General features: G+C 43.9%; 1 protein-coding gene across 2 annotated transcripts in view; it reads left to right on the forward strand.

The window, feature by feature from the left end:
- The window catches only part of LOC139391198 (uncharacterized), a 36,108-nt gene that overhangs the window by 5,707 nt on the left and 16,956 nt on the right, over positions 1-13,445 (forward strand). For both annotated transcript variants that reach the window (XM_071138809.1, XM_071138810.1), the window contains exons 2-5: positions 11,216-11,299; positions 11,415-11,523; positions 11,611-11,658; positions 11,776-11,863. In XM_071138809.1, coding sequence (XP_070994910.1) covers positions 11,224-11,299; positions 11,415-11,523; positions 11,611-11,658; positions 11,776-11,863 — 321 coding nt within the window. In that variant the 5' untranslated portion in view covers positions 11,216-11,223. The remainder of the gene's footprint in view (positions 1-11,215; positions 11,300-11,414; positions 11,524-11,610; positions 11,659-11,775; positions 11,864-13,445) is intronic.

Raw genomic sequence — 13,445 nt, forward strand, 5'->3', positions numbered from 1 at the left:
CGCCTATCTGCTGCCTATCAAATATTCCTATTTGTTCTTGTGGATACATATTGAAAATAGACAAAACTTTGAATGCTTTTATTTTGTGATAGGATTGCTAGTTTATTAAACAAATATATATTTTATTTAACCGTTATTTAACTAGGCAAGTCAGTTAAGAAAAAAATATTATTTACAACGATGGCCTACCAAAAGGCAAAAGGCCTCCTGCAGGAACGGGGACTGGGATTAAAATTAAAAATAAAATAAATGTAGGACAAAGCACACATCAAAACAAGAGAGACAACACTACATAAAGAGAGACCTAAGACACCACATGACAACACAGCATGGTAGCAATACAACATGGTAGCAGCACAAAACATGTTACAAACATTATTGGGCACAGACAACAGCACAAAGGGCAAGAAGGTAGAGACAACAATACATCACGCAAAGCAGCCACAACTGTCATTTAGAGAGTCCATGATTTAGTTAGCCTACTGCAGATCTGGACAAACGATCCACATACCTCTATTGTCACCATAAATGGTAGATAGTGGCCAGGATAGACAGTTAGACTGGTAGACTATATTGACCTGTGGTATAGTAATAGTTAGTGGCAGAAAAGTGTAGTGTATAAGGGAAGTACAAAAACACCTTGATATAAGGGCGGAGCATGTAAGCAGATTACATTTGGCTAGGATGGAAGAAATTATAGAATAAAACCAGCAAAAGAGCGAGGGGAGGAGAACACAGAAATGTTTGCATAAAGTAGAGGTAAAGAAACACATAGAATGTGATCTGCACATGTGCAGAAGCTTCAGGATCTTTAGTCCAAATAAGTCGGATCCACCAAGACCTTGAAACAATAGAAATTCCCACTCAAGTCAAAATTATATGACGTGTGGACCTCCAACCATTTTTGTGATATAATTTGAAAGTTGAAACGTCAATTATATTCCTTTTTTTTTTTACATTTATAAGCCAAAATATAACACCCATCTTATATTTAAAAGTATGCTTTGTCTCAACTGATGGTGGGCACACCACAAACATCTCTGATGATGTAAAATAGGTTCTAAGCTACAACATATAGGCTATAAGAACATGAAAAAAATGTTCATGTATTTTTAGATCATTTAAGCTAAAAGGTTTATTATAAAGAAAAAAATAAATAAATAGTTTGACAACCCTATTTGTAAGCTTTCGAATTATATACATCTCAACTGTTTATCTTTTTCAGTGATGAAGACATAGATGTCTCATGGTAGGATGTGGTGGGTTATGCAACATAGAGTACAGCTAGGTCTGGAAATGACTTCATAGTTAGGAGAGCATTTTTAGCAAACCTAACCATTTTCCTAACCTTAACCTAATTCTCCTTACCTGCTACGTTAATTCTCATAACCTGCTGCGTAAACAGTGGTGTACAGTACTCAATTAAACATACTTTTGGTGTTTGGTATTTTATTAGGATCCCCGTTAGCTATTGCAAAAGCAGCAGCTACTCTTCCTGGGGTCCACACGAAACATGAAATAATACAGAACATTTAGACAAGAACAGCTCAAAGACAGAACTACATCAATACACACGCACAAACTATCTAGGTCAAATAGGGGAGTGGGGTTGTGCCACATGTGTTTTTAATTTTTTTTTAACCAGGTTTGCTGTTCATTTGAACAATATGAGATGGAAAAGAGTTCCATTGTCATGTATTGTCATGTTGTGTCTTGTTTCTGTCCTTTCCCTTCACCCTGTCTCCCTCTGCTGGTCGTTATTAGGTTACCTTTTCTCCCCCTCTTTCCCCCAGCTGTTCCTTGTCTCCTCCTAACTACCTCGTCACCCCTTTTCCCACCTGTTCCCTTTTTCCCTCTGATTAGTCCTCTATATCTCTCTCTGTTTTTGTTCCTGTCTTTGTCGGATTCTTGTTTGTGTTATTCATGCCTGAACCAGACTATCGTCATGTTTGCTGCAACCTTGTCCTGTCCTGTCGGAATCTGCCGGTCCATCTGAGCCTACGTTTGTTTTGTTATTAAAGAAGCTCTGTTTACGTTAATTCGCTTTTGGGTCCTCATTCACGCACCGTAACAGAAGAATCCGACCAGCAGAATGGACCCAGCGACTTCGGATCCTCTCCACTCAGCCGTCGAGATCCAGGGAGCGATGCTAGGCAGACACGAGCAGGAATTGTCTGCTGCTCGACATGCCGTTGAGACCCTGGCCACCCAAGTCTCCAACCTCACAGAACAGGTTCACCATCTCCGCCTCGATCCACCGGCCACTTCCAGGGCTTTCGAATCTCCGGAGCCCAGAATCAATAACCCGCCGTGTTACTCTGGGGAGCCCACTGAATGCCGCTCGTTCCTCACCCAGTGTGATATTGTGTTTTCTCTCCAGCCCAACACTTACTCCAGGAGCACTGCTCGTATCGCCTACGTCATATCTCTCCTTACTGGACGGGCTCGTGAGTGGGGCACGGCAATCTGGGATGCAAGGGCTGAGTGTACTAACCAGTATCAGGACTTTAAGGAGGAGATGATACGGGTTTTTGATCAATCTGTTTTTGGGGAGGAGGCTTCCAGGGCCCTGTCTTCCCTATGTCAAGGTAATCGATCCATAACAGACTACTCTATTGAGTTTCGCACTCTTGCTGCCTCCAGTGGCTGGAACGAGCCGGCTTTGCTCGCTCGTTTTCTGGAGGGTCTCCGCGCAGAGGTAAAGGATGAGATTCTCTCCCGGGAGGTTCCTTCCAGCGTGGATTCCTTGATTGAACTCGCTATTCGCATTGAGCGACGGGTTGATCTTCGTCACCGAGCTCGTGGAAAGGAGCTCGCGTTCTCCGTTGCCCCCCTCTCCGCATCACTACCATCTTCCTCTGCCGGCTCGGGTGCTGAGCCTATGCAGCTGGGAGGTATCCGCATCTCGACTAAAGAGAGGGAACGGAGAATCACCAACCGCCTCTGTCTCTATTGCGGTTCCGCTGGTCATTTTGTCACTTCATGTCCAGTAAAAGCCAGAGCTCATCAGTAAGCGGAGGGCTACTGGTGAGCGCTACTACTCCTGTCTCTCCTTCAAGATCCTGCACTACCTTGTCGGTCCATCTACGCTGGACCGGTTCGTCAGCTTCCTGCAGTGCCTTAATAGACTCTGGGGCGGAGGGCTGTTTTATGGACGAGACCTGGGCTCGGGAACATGACATTCCTCTCAGACAGTTAAGGGAGCCCACGGCCTTGTTCGCCTTGGATGGTAGTCCTCTCCCCAGGATTCAGCGTGAGACGCTACCTTTAACCCTCACTGTCTCTGGTAATCATAGCGAAACCATTTCTTTTTTAATTTTTCGTTCACCTTTTACACCTGTTGTTTTGGGCCATCCCTGGCTAGTTTGTCATAATCCTTCTATTAATTGGTCTAGTAATTCTATCCTCTCCTGGAACGTCTCTTGTCATGTGAAATGTTTAATGTCTGCTATCCCTCCTGTTTCCTCTGTCTCTTCTTCACAGGAGGAGCCTGGTGATTTGACAGTTGTGCCGGAGGAATATCACGATCTGCGCACGGTGTTCAGTCGGTCCAGGGCCACCTCTCTTCCTCCACACCGGTCGTATGATTGTAGTATTGATCTCCTTCCGGGAACCACTCCCCCCCGGGGTAGACTATACTCTCTGTCGGCTCCCGAACGTAAGGCTCTCGAAGATTATTTGTCTGTAGCTCTTGCCGCCGGTACCATAGTCCCCTCCTCCTCTCCCGCCGGAGCGGGGTTTTTTTTTGTTAAGAAGAAGGACGGGTCCCTGCGCCCCTGCATAGATTATCGAGGGCTGAATGACATAACAGTGAAGAATCGTTATCCGCTTCCTCTTATGTCTTCAGCCTTCGAGATCCTGCAGGGAGCCAGGTTTTTCACCAAGTTGGACCTTCGTAACGCTTACCATCTCGTGCGCATCAGGGAGGGGGACGAGTGGAAGACGGCGTTTAACACTCCGTTAGGGCACTTTGAATACCGGGTTCTTCCTTTCGGCCTCGCTAACGCTCCAGCTGTCTTTCAGGCATTAGTCAATGATGTCCTGAGAGACATGCTGAACATCTTTGTTTTCGTTTACCTTGACGATATCCTGATTTTTTCACCGTCACTCCAGATTCATGTTCAGCACGTTCAACGTGTCCTCCAGCGCCTTTTAGAGAATTGTCTTTTTGTGAAGGCTGAGAAGTGCTCTTTTCATGCCTCCTCCGTCACATTTCTCGGTTCTGTTATTTCCGCTGAAGGCATTAAGATGGATCCCGCTAAGGTCCAAGCTGTCATTGATTGGCCCGTCCCTAAGTCACGCGTCGAGCTGCAGCGCTTTCTCGGCTTCGCGAACTTCTATCGTCGTTTCATCCGTAATTTCGGTCAGGTGGCAGCTCCTCTCACAGCCCTTACTTCTGTCAAGACGTGCTTTAAGTGGTCCGTTTCCGCCCAGGGAGCTTTTGATCTCCTCAAGAATCGTTTTACATCCGCTCCTATCCTTGTTACACCTGACGTCTCTAGACAGTTCGTTGTCGAGGTTGACGCGTCAGAGGTGGGCGTGGGAGCCATTCTTTCTCAGCGCTCCCTCTCTGACGACAAGGTCCACCCTTGCGCGTATTTTTCTCATCGCCTGTCGCCGTCGGAACGTAACTATGATGTGGGAAACCGCGAACTGCTCGCCATCCGCTTAGCCCTAGGCGAATGGCGACAGTGGTTGGAGGGGGCGACCGTTCCTTTTGTCGTTTGGACTGACCATAGGAACCTTGAGTACATCCGTTCTGCCAAACGACTTAATGCGCGTCAGGCGCGCTGGGCGCTGTTTTTCGCTCGTTTCGAGTTCGTGATTTCTTATCGTCCGGGCTCTAAGAACACCAAGCCTGATGCTTTATCTCGTCTCTTCAGTTCTTCAGTAGCCTCCACTGACCCCGAGGGGATTCTCCCTGAGGGGCGTGTTGTCGGGTTGACTGTCTGGGGAATTGAGAGGCAGGTAAAGCAAGCACTCACTCAAACTCCGTCGCCGCGCGCTTGTCCCAGGAACCTTCTTTTCGTTCCCGTTCCTACTCGTCTGGCCGTTCTTCAGTGGGCTCACTCTGCCAAGTTAGCCGGCCACCCTGGCGTTCGGGGTACGCTTGCTTCCATTCGCCAGCGTTTTTGGTGGCCCACCCGGGAGCATGACACGCGTCGCTTCGTGGCTGCTTGTTCGGTCTGCGCGCAGACTAAGTCCGGTAACTCCCCTCCTGCCGGCCGTCTCAGGCCGCTTCCCATTCCCTCTCGACCGTGGTCTCACATCGCCTTAGATTTTGTCACCGGACTGCCTTCGTCAGCGGGGAAGACTGTTATTCTTACGGTTGTCGACAGGTTCTCTAAGGCGGCTCATTTTATTCCCCTTGCTAAGCTTCCTTCTGCTAAAGAGACGGCACAAATCATCATCGAGAATGTTTTCAGAATTCATGGCCTTCCGTCAGACGTCGTTTCGGACAGAGGTCCGCAATTCACGTCTCAGTTTTGGAGGGAGTTTTGCCGTTTGATTGGGGCTTCCGTCAGTCTCTCTTCCGGCTTTCACCCCCAGTCTAACGGTCAAGCAGAACGGGCCAATCAGACTATTGGTCGCATCTTACGCAGTCTTTCTTTTCGCAACCCTGCGTCTTGGTCAGAACAGCTCCCCTGGGCAGAATACGCCCACAACTCGCTTCCTTCGTCTGCGACCGGGCTATCTCCTTTTCAGAGTAGCCTCGGGTACCAGCCTCCGCTGTTCTCTTCTCAGTTCGCCGAGTCCAGCGTCCCCTCCGTTCAGGCTTTTGTCCAACGTTGCGAGCGCACCTGGAAGAGGGTCAGGTCTGCACTTTGCCGTTATAGGGCGCAGACTGTGAGGGCTGCTAATAAGCGTAGAACTAAGAGTCCTAGATATTGTCGCGGTCAGAGAGTTTGGCTCTCCACTCAGAACCTTCCCCTTAAGACCGCTTCTCGCAAGTTGACCCCGCGGTTCATTGGTCCGTTCCGTATTTCCCAGATCATTAATCCTGTCGCAGTTCGACTTCTTCTTCCGCGATATCTTCGTCGCGTCCACCCGGTCTTCCATGTCTCCTGTGTCAAGCCCGTTCTTCGCGCCCCCGCTCGTCTCCCCCCCCCCCCCCCCCCATCCTTGTCGAGGGCGCACCCATCTACAGGGTCCGTAGGATTTTGGACATGCGTCCTCGGGGCCGTGGTCATCAGTGCCTAGTAGATTGGGAGGGGTACGGTCCTGAGGAGAGGAGTTGGGTTCCCTCTCGGGACGTGCTGGACCGTGCGCTGATCGATGATTTCCTCCGTTGCCGCCAGGTTTCCTCCTCGAGTGCGCCAGGAGGCGCTCGGTGAGTGGGGGGGTACTGTCATGTATTGTCATGTTGTGTCTTGTTTCTGTCCTTTCCCTTCACCCTGTCTCCCTCTGCTGGTCGTTATTAGGTTACCTTTTCTCCCCCTCTTTCCCCCAGCTGTTCCTTGTCTCCTCCTAACTACCTCGTCACCCCTTTTCCCACCTGTTCCCTTTTTCCCTCTGATTAGTCCTCTATATCTCTCTCTGTTTTTGTTCCTGTCTTTGTCGGATTCTTGTTTGTGTTATTCATGCCTGAACCAGACTATCGTCATGTTTGCTGCAACCTTGTCCTGTCCTGTCGGAATCTGCCGGTCCATCTGAGCCTACGTTTGTTTTGTTATTAAAGAAGCTCTGTTTACGTTAATTCGCTTTTGGGTCCTCATTCACGCACCGTAACATCCATGCAATAATGGCTCTATATAATACTGTACGCTTTCTTGAATTTGTTCTGGATATGGGGATTGTGAAAAGACACCTGGTGGCATGTCTGGTGAGGTAAGTGTGTGTGTCAGAGCTGTGTGTAAGTTGACTGTGCAAGCAATTTGGGATTGTCAACACAATGTTTCTTATAAAACGAAGAAGTGATGCAGTCAGTCTCTCCTTAACTCTTAGCCAAGAGAGACTGGCATGTATAATATTTATAACAGCCTTCTGATTACTATGAAGAGCAAGATGTGCCACTCTGTTCTGGGCTAGCTGCAGCTTTACTAGGTCTTTCCTTGCAGAACTCGATCACACAATGAGAATAATCAAGATAAGACAAACTAGAGCCTGCAGGACTTGCTTTTTGGAATGTGGTATCAGAAAAACAGAGCATCTATTTATTACAGACAGAACTCTCCCCATCTTTACAACCATTGAATCTATATGTTTAGACCATTACAGTTTACAATCTAAGGTAACGCCAAGTAATTTAGTCTTCTCAACTTGTTCAACAGCCAGACCATGCATTACAAGATTCAGCTAGAACAGAGGTTTAGAATTTATGGAATTATTTATACCAATTACAATGCTCTTAGTTTTAGAGATGTCCACGGCCAGTTTATTACTCCATTATCCATCCATTCCAAAACAGACTGCAACTGTTTGTTAAGGGTTTCAGTGACTTCATTAGCTGTGGTTGCTGATGTTTAATGCCAGTGGTAGGTCATTGGTAAAAATATAAAATAATAGAGGGCCTAGAGAGCTGCCCTGCGGTACGCCACACTTTGCATGTTTGACATTAGAGAAGCTTCCATTAAAGAAAATCATTTGATTCTATTAGATAGATAGCTCTGAATCCACGATATGGTATAGAGGTTGAAAAGCCATAACATATACATACATTTTTTCAACAACAGGTTTTGCCAATAATATCAAAGGCTGCACTGAAATCTAAGAGTACAGCTCCCACAATCTTCTTATTATCAATTTCTTTCAACCAATCATCAGTCATTTGTGTCCGTACAGTACATGTTGAGTGCCCTTCCCTATAAGCATGCTGAAAGTCTGTGGTTAATTTGTTTACAGAGAAGTAGCATTGTACTTGGTCAAACATAATTTTTTCCCCAACAGTTTGCTAAGAACTGGCAGCAAGCTTATAGGTCTGCTGTTAGAACCAGTAAAGGCCGCTTTACCACTCTTGGGTAGCGGAATTACTTTGGCTTCCATCAAGGCCTGAGGACAAATACTTTCCTCTAGACTCAAATTAAAGATATGACAGATAAGAGTGGCTATAGAGTCAGCTACCATCCTCAGTAGCTTCCCATCTAAGTTGTCAATGCCAGGAGGTTTGTCATTATTGATCGTTAACAATAATTTTTCCACCTCTCCTACACTAACTTTACAAAATTCAGACTTCAAAGCAATGCTTTTCTTTCATTATACATTTTTTATGCATGAAAACGATGGCTCACGGTTGCCATTTCCTGCCTAAATTTGCCAACTTTTCCAATTAAGTAATCGTTCAAATAATTGGCAACATCTGAATTTGTCTTTCTGCCCATAATTTAAAGTACTCCAAAGTTTTTTTCTTTATATCATTGATCTTAGCTTAATAATACCGTTTTAAATTTGTTGTTGTTGAGTTTAGTAACATAATTTCTCAATTTGCAGTAATTCAGCCAGTCATATGTGCAGCCAGACTTATTAGCCACTCCTTTTGCCCCATCTCTTTCAACCATACAATTTTTCAATTAATCAATCCATGGAGCCTTAACAGTTCTAACAGTCAGTTACTTAACAGGTGCATGTTTATCAATAATTGGAAGAAGCAATTTCATAAATTCACCAAGTGCAGCATCTGGATGCTCTTTATTAATCACATCAGACACAAATATTTTTTACATCATCCACAAAAGAGTCACAGCAAAATCTTTTGTATGATCTCTCATACTCTATTTTGGGCCCAGCTTTGGAACTTTGGCTTTCCTGGATATAGCCACAACATGGTGAACGCTGCATCCAACAGGATACAGCTTTAGAACAAAGTTCTACAGTATTAGTAAAAATGTGATCCGATACATGTGGATGATCTTGTTCCTGTAGTGTTTGTAAATACCCTGGTAGGTTGATTAATAACCTGAACCATATTACTGGCACTGGTTACAGTAAGAAGCTTCCTCTTGAGCGGACAGCTTGATGAAAACCAGTCAATATTCAGGTTCCCAAGAAAGTAGACCTCTCTGTTTACAGTACTACGCAAGTCATTTTTTGGGGTCTGCACTTTACTGTTTGTATTTTTTTTAAATTTTACTCTTACTTCACTACCTTCCTAATTAAAATAATGTACTTTTTACTACATACATTTTCCCTGACACCCAAAAGTACTAGTTACATTTTGAATGCTTAGCAGGACAGGAAAATTGTCAAATTCACTCACTTATCAAAAGAACATCCCTCTTCATCCCTACTGCTTCTGATCTGGTGGACTCACTAAACACACATGCTTCATGTGTATTGTCGTGGCAGAATCAGAATTCTTTAGGTAACATTTATAAATATAAATTTTCATAAGCATGCTTATGTAGGAAAAGTTACTTGGGCCTAGAGAGGGGAAAGGTCAGGTTAGTCTTATCTGTGAATGTGTCTGTAAACTATTCCTAAACCATGTGAAGGAATGGGGTAATTAATGGGGAACCAGTTAGGTGGCTCCACAATGTCTGTGTGCCAGTCACGTCTCTCTGTGATCTTGTCAAGGAGGGGGTATATTTGATATATGCCATTGGATGTTTTTGGTCCTAAGTGGTACCAAGAGTGAGATAAGAACTTAGTTTAGGAGACCAAACTGAACGATAATTTATAGCCAATGCTGTCTGGCTATATGTGTCTTTGCTATAAAGGATCTCAGTTGCCAATATGTTAGCACTCTCAGAGAATTCATTTATAGACATTGAATTGATCTGAGAGTCACAGGGCTATGGTGAAGCTCATATAATTAAATATGGACTTTATGTGTGTGTGGTTTGCTCTCTCATGATTTGGTAATACAGGAAATTTCCACAACAGTATGTAAATTATGTCTGAGTGTTGGAATGTGCCCCTGGCTATCCGTAAATTTTAAAAACAAGACATGGTTTGCTTAATATAAGGAATTTGAAATTATTTATACTTTTACTTTTGATACAAAGTATATTTTAGCAATTACATTTACTTTTGACACCAAAGTATTTTTAAAACCAAATACTTTGACTTTTACTCAAGTAGTATTTTACTGGGTGACTTTTATTTTTACTTGAGTAATTTTCTATTAAGTTGTCTTTTACTCAAGTATGACAATTGGGTACTTTTTCCACAACTGTGCATAAATGTATATCACCTAGTCAAAACTGAAAAATAGCTCAACTTTGAACACCACTATAACCTGAATGTTTTGGCATTCAGGTGCAACAAGTATATTTCTGGCCACTTCGACTATGGGCAAACATGTATGGAAGGTTTCATTCAAAACAAAGAGGTGAAGTAAGAAAGGGATTTAAGCAATATGGTACGACCATATTCCTAAATAAAAATTTAGTGACCATATGAGATAAAATTATAATAATAATGACTGGTTTACTTGACTGATCGTTTACTGAAAATGTAACTGTATATGGTATTTTCTTATACATAGGCTGTTGTTGATTGGCATAGGCAGTTTTCCATTTTCTTTCATAGCTTTTTTTTTTGTAAAAGCTGAACAAATATAACATTGATATTATGGATAGTATTACTCAATTGTTTTCTTTTCATATTAAAAAATAATGGTTATCTTTAGTTTTCGTAACTGGTCGCCAAACAACCTATGGGAACTTCTGATGACTGTAAACATCTTTGATATTAAGCATCTCAATCAGGTCGCAAGAAGGGGAAGGAGTTCCCATAGGTCGTTCGGCAACTCGTCACTCTACTCAGAGAAACAAGGTTACATCCGTAACCCAAACGTTTTGTTGAACTTTATAATTTGACTTTGCAACCATACCTGAAGACAAAGACAGAAAGGTGGTGTATGTGATGGGACTGGACTTGTGTTTCAGATGTTATTCACACTTCAGAGCCAATGTGTTATTTCCTGTTTTGGGGGATTTCCCTCATAAACCAAAAGTGAAACCAACGTTCTAAGGGATGTCTGTGGGCTCCAGTGAAAATTATTTATTTCAGATTAACAAATTGTGATCCCACTGCCTTCACTCTTGAAGAAAAAAAGTGCTATCTAGAACCTAAAAGGGTTCTTGGCTGTCCCCATAGGAGAACCCTTTAAAGAGCCCTTTTTGGTTCCAGGTAGAACATTTTGGGGTTCCTTTCCACCGAGGGTTCTACCTGGAACCAAAAAGGGTTCTATGGAGACAGCGGAAGAACCCTTTTAGAATCATTTTTTCTAAGAGTGGATTTGACCTGTATGTTTCACTGTCAAATGTTTTGGCAGGAGTTGTAATGGCGGGACAAGGATTTCAAGGTGCACTGAGGGTCATGCTCCTTGTGTGTCTCCTTGGACTAACAAAAGAGTTTGGTAAGAAGTGCTGTTTTCACAATACAAGTTTAAAAGTGGGTGTCATTTAGTGTAGTTTTTGTATTCCATATTTTTAAAGAATGTGAAAAATAAAAATATTAACTTATTTCCGTAGAACTTGAGGACAAAGACTGGGACGAGTTGAGGTCTGATGTGGCTGCGCTGCACAGATTGAAAGGATTACCTGATCAAATGACACGTAGGACCACAGGAGCAGACACCAGGTGAGTTTAATTCAGCCTTGATATCTCTGTCAAACCTCTCTTAGCCATTGTTGAATGAGATGTTTAATATTGTTTCTCTCTGTTTAGAGAGATAACAATGCACGGGACCAGGACAAAGAGATTCAGCAATTACAGGTAACATATCCACTCAGAGAAGTGACAAAATGTATTATTGCCCAGTACAGACGATTGAAAGAGGAATCACATAACAGCAAATAATTTAGGGAGTACTCATCTATTGTATTTCCTCAGGGCATATGTGGAGAAAAAGCCCATGGCTTTATTTGATGGTCTTAGGGGATGTGACAATTTTACAACATGTGTCATTCAAATGGACCAGGTAAGAAAGTGTCTGTTAAGCTGCATGTATGAACAGTTATTTATTATCTATAATTATAATTCTGGTACAGACATGTACATCATATTGGAAATCCAAGATGGCGTAGCAGTCATACGTCTTTGTCTTTGTCCTGTCGTGTCCGTTGTATATATCTTTTCTTTATCTTTTTCTTCGCAAAATATTTTCCTAAACCTCAACTTCTAAATACTCTCCTGCAACCCGCCTCACCCAATGTGGTGTGGATCTGTTGTTTTTCTATTTTCTATTTACTTCAGATCTGGAATCCCTCAACTGAAGCTAGCCAGCTAGCTACCTACCAGCTATCAGTCAGGAAACCACTGCTAGCGGTCATCAACTCACCTTTAGCTCGGAAAGCTCTCGCCAGTTTGTACAACGTGACTCAAACCAGAGCATAACAGACCTATTTTTTTCTCTCCATATCCCCGGATTCCTACCTCAAACTCTGAACATTTTCATCTGGATCTTTGCAACACCCGCAATTGCGGGTGACTACTCCTGGCTAGCATTTCCATCCTGGAGCAAGCACCAATTAGCCTGAAGCTAGCCCGGTTAGGGCTCCTGGGCTACCACGACTGGTCTATCGACGTCACCGCATGAAGAGGCAAAAACAGACTTACCTCCATCGCGACGTCCCCCAAAGGCCCTTCTGCTAACTTGCTAGCCCTGGTCTACTAACTGCTAGCTTGCTAGCCCCGTTCTGCTAACTGCTAGCTTGCTAGCCCCGTTCTGCTAACTGCTAGCTTGCTTGCCCCAGTCTGCTAACTTCTAGCTTGCTTTCCCTGGTCTGCTAACTGCTTCCTTGCTAACCCAGTCTGCTAACTGCTAGCTTTCTAGCCCCGGCCTACTAACTGCAAGCTTGTTAGCACCGGCCTGCAAACTGTCTGAATCGCCGTGTCCCCAGCCAGCCCAACCACTCACTGGACCCATATGAAAACTTGGCTACGCATGCCTCTCTCTAATATCAATATGCCTCGTCCATTACTGTCCTGGTTAGTGATTACTGTCATATTTCACTGTAGAGCCTCCAGCCCTGCTCAATATGCCTTAACCAACCATGTTGTTCCACCTCCTACATATGCGATGACATTACCTGGTTTAAACGTCTCCAGAGACTATATCTCTCTCATTATTACTCAATGCCTAAGTTTACCTCCAATGTACTCACATCCTACCTTACCTTTGTCTGTACACTATGCCTTGAATCTATGCTATCGTTCTCAGAAACCTGCTCCTGTTACTCTCTGTTCCGAACGTGCTAGACAGCCAGTTCGTATAGCCTTTAGCCGTACTCTTATCCTACTTCTCCTCTGTTCCTCTGGTGATGTAGAGGTTAATCCAGGTCCTGCAGTGCCTAGCTCCACTCCCCAGGTGCTCTCATTTGTTGACTTCTGTAACCGTAAAAGCCTTGGTTTTATGCATGTTAACATTAGAAGCCTACTCCCTAAGTTTGTTTTACCCACTGCTTTAGCACACTCTGCCAACCTGGATGTCTTAGCCGTGTCTGAATCCTGGCTTAGGAAAACCAACAAAAACCCTGAAATCTCCATCCCTAACTATAACA

Source organism: Oncorhynchus clarkii, chromosome 31 (genome assembly GCF_045791955.1).
Source record: "Oncorhynchus clarkii lewisi isolate Uvic-CL-2024 chromosome 31, UVic_Ocla_1.0, whole genome shotgun sequence".
Lineage (NCBI taxonomy): Eukaryota > Metazoa > Chordata > Actinopteri > Salmoniformes > Salmonidae > Oncorhynchus > Oncorhynchus clarkii.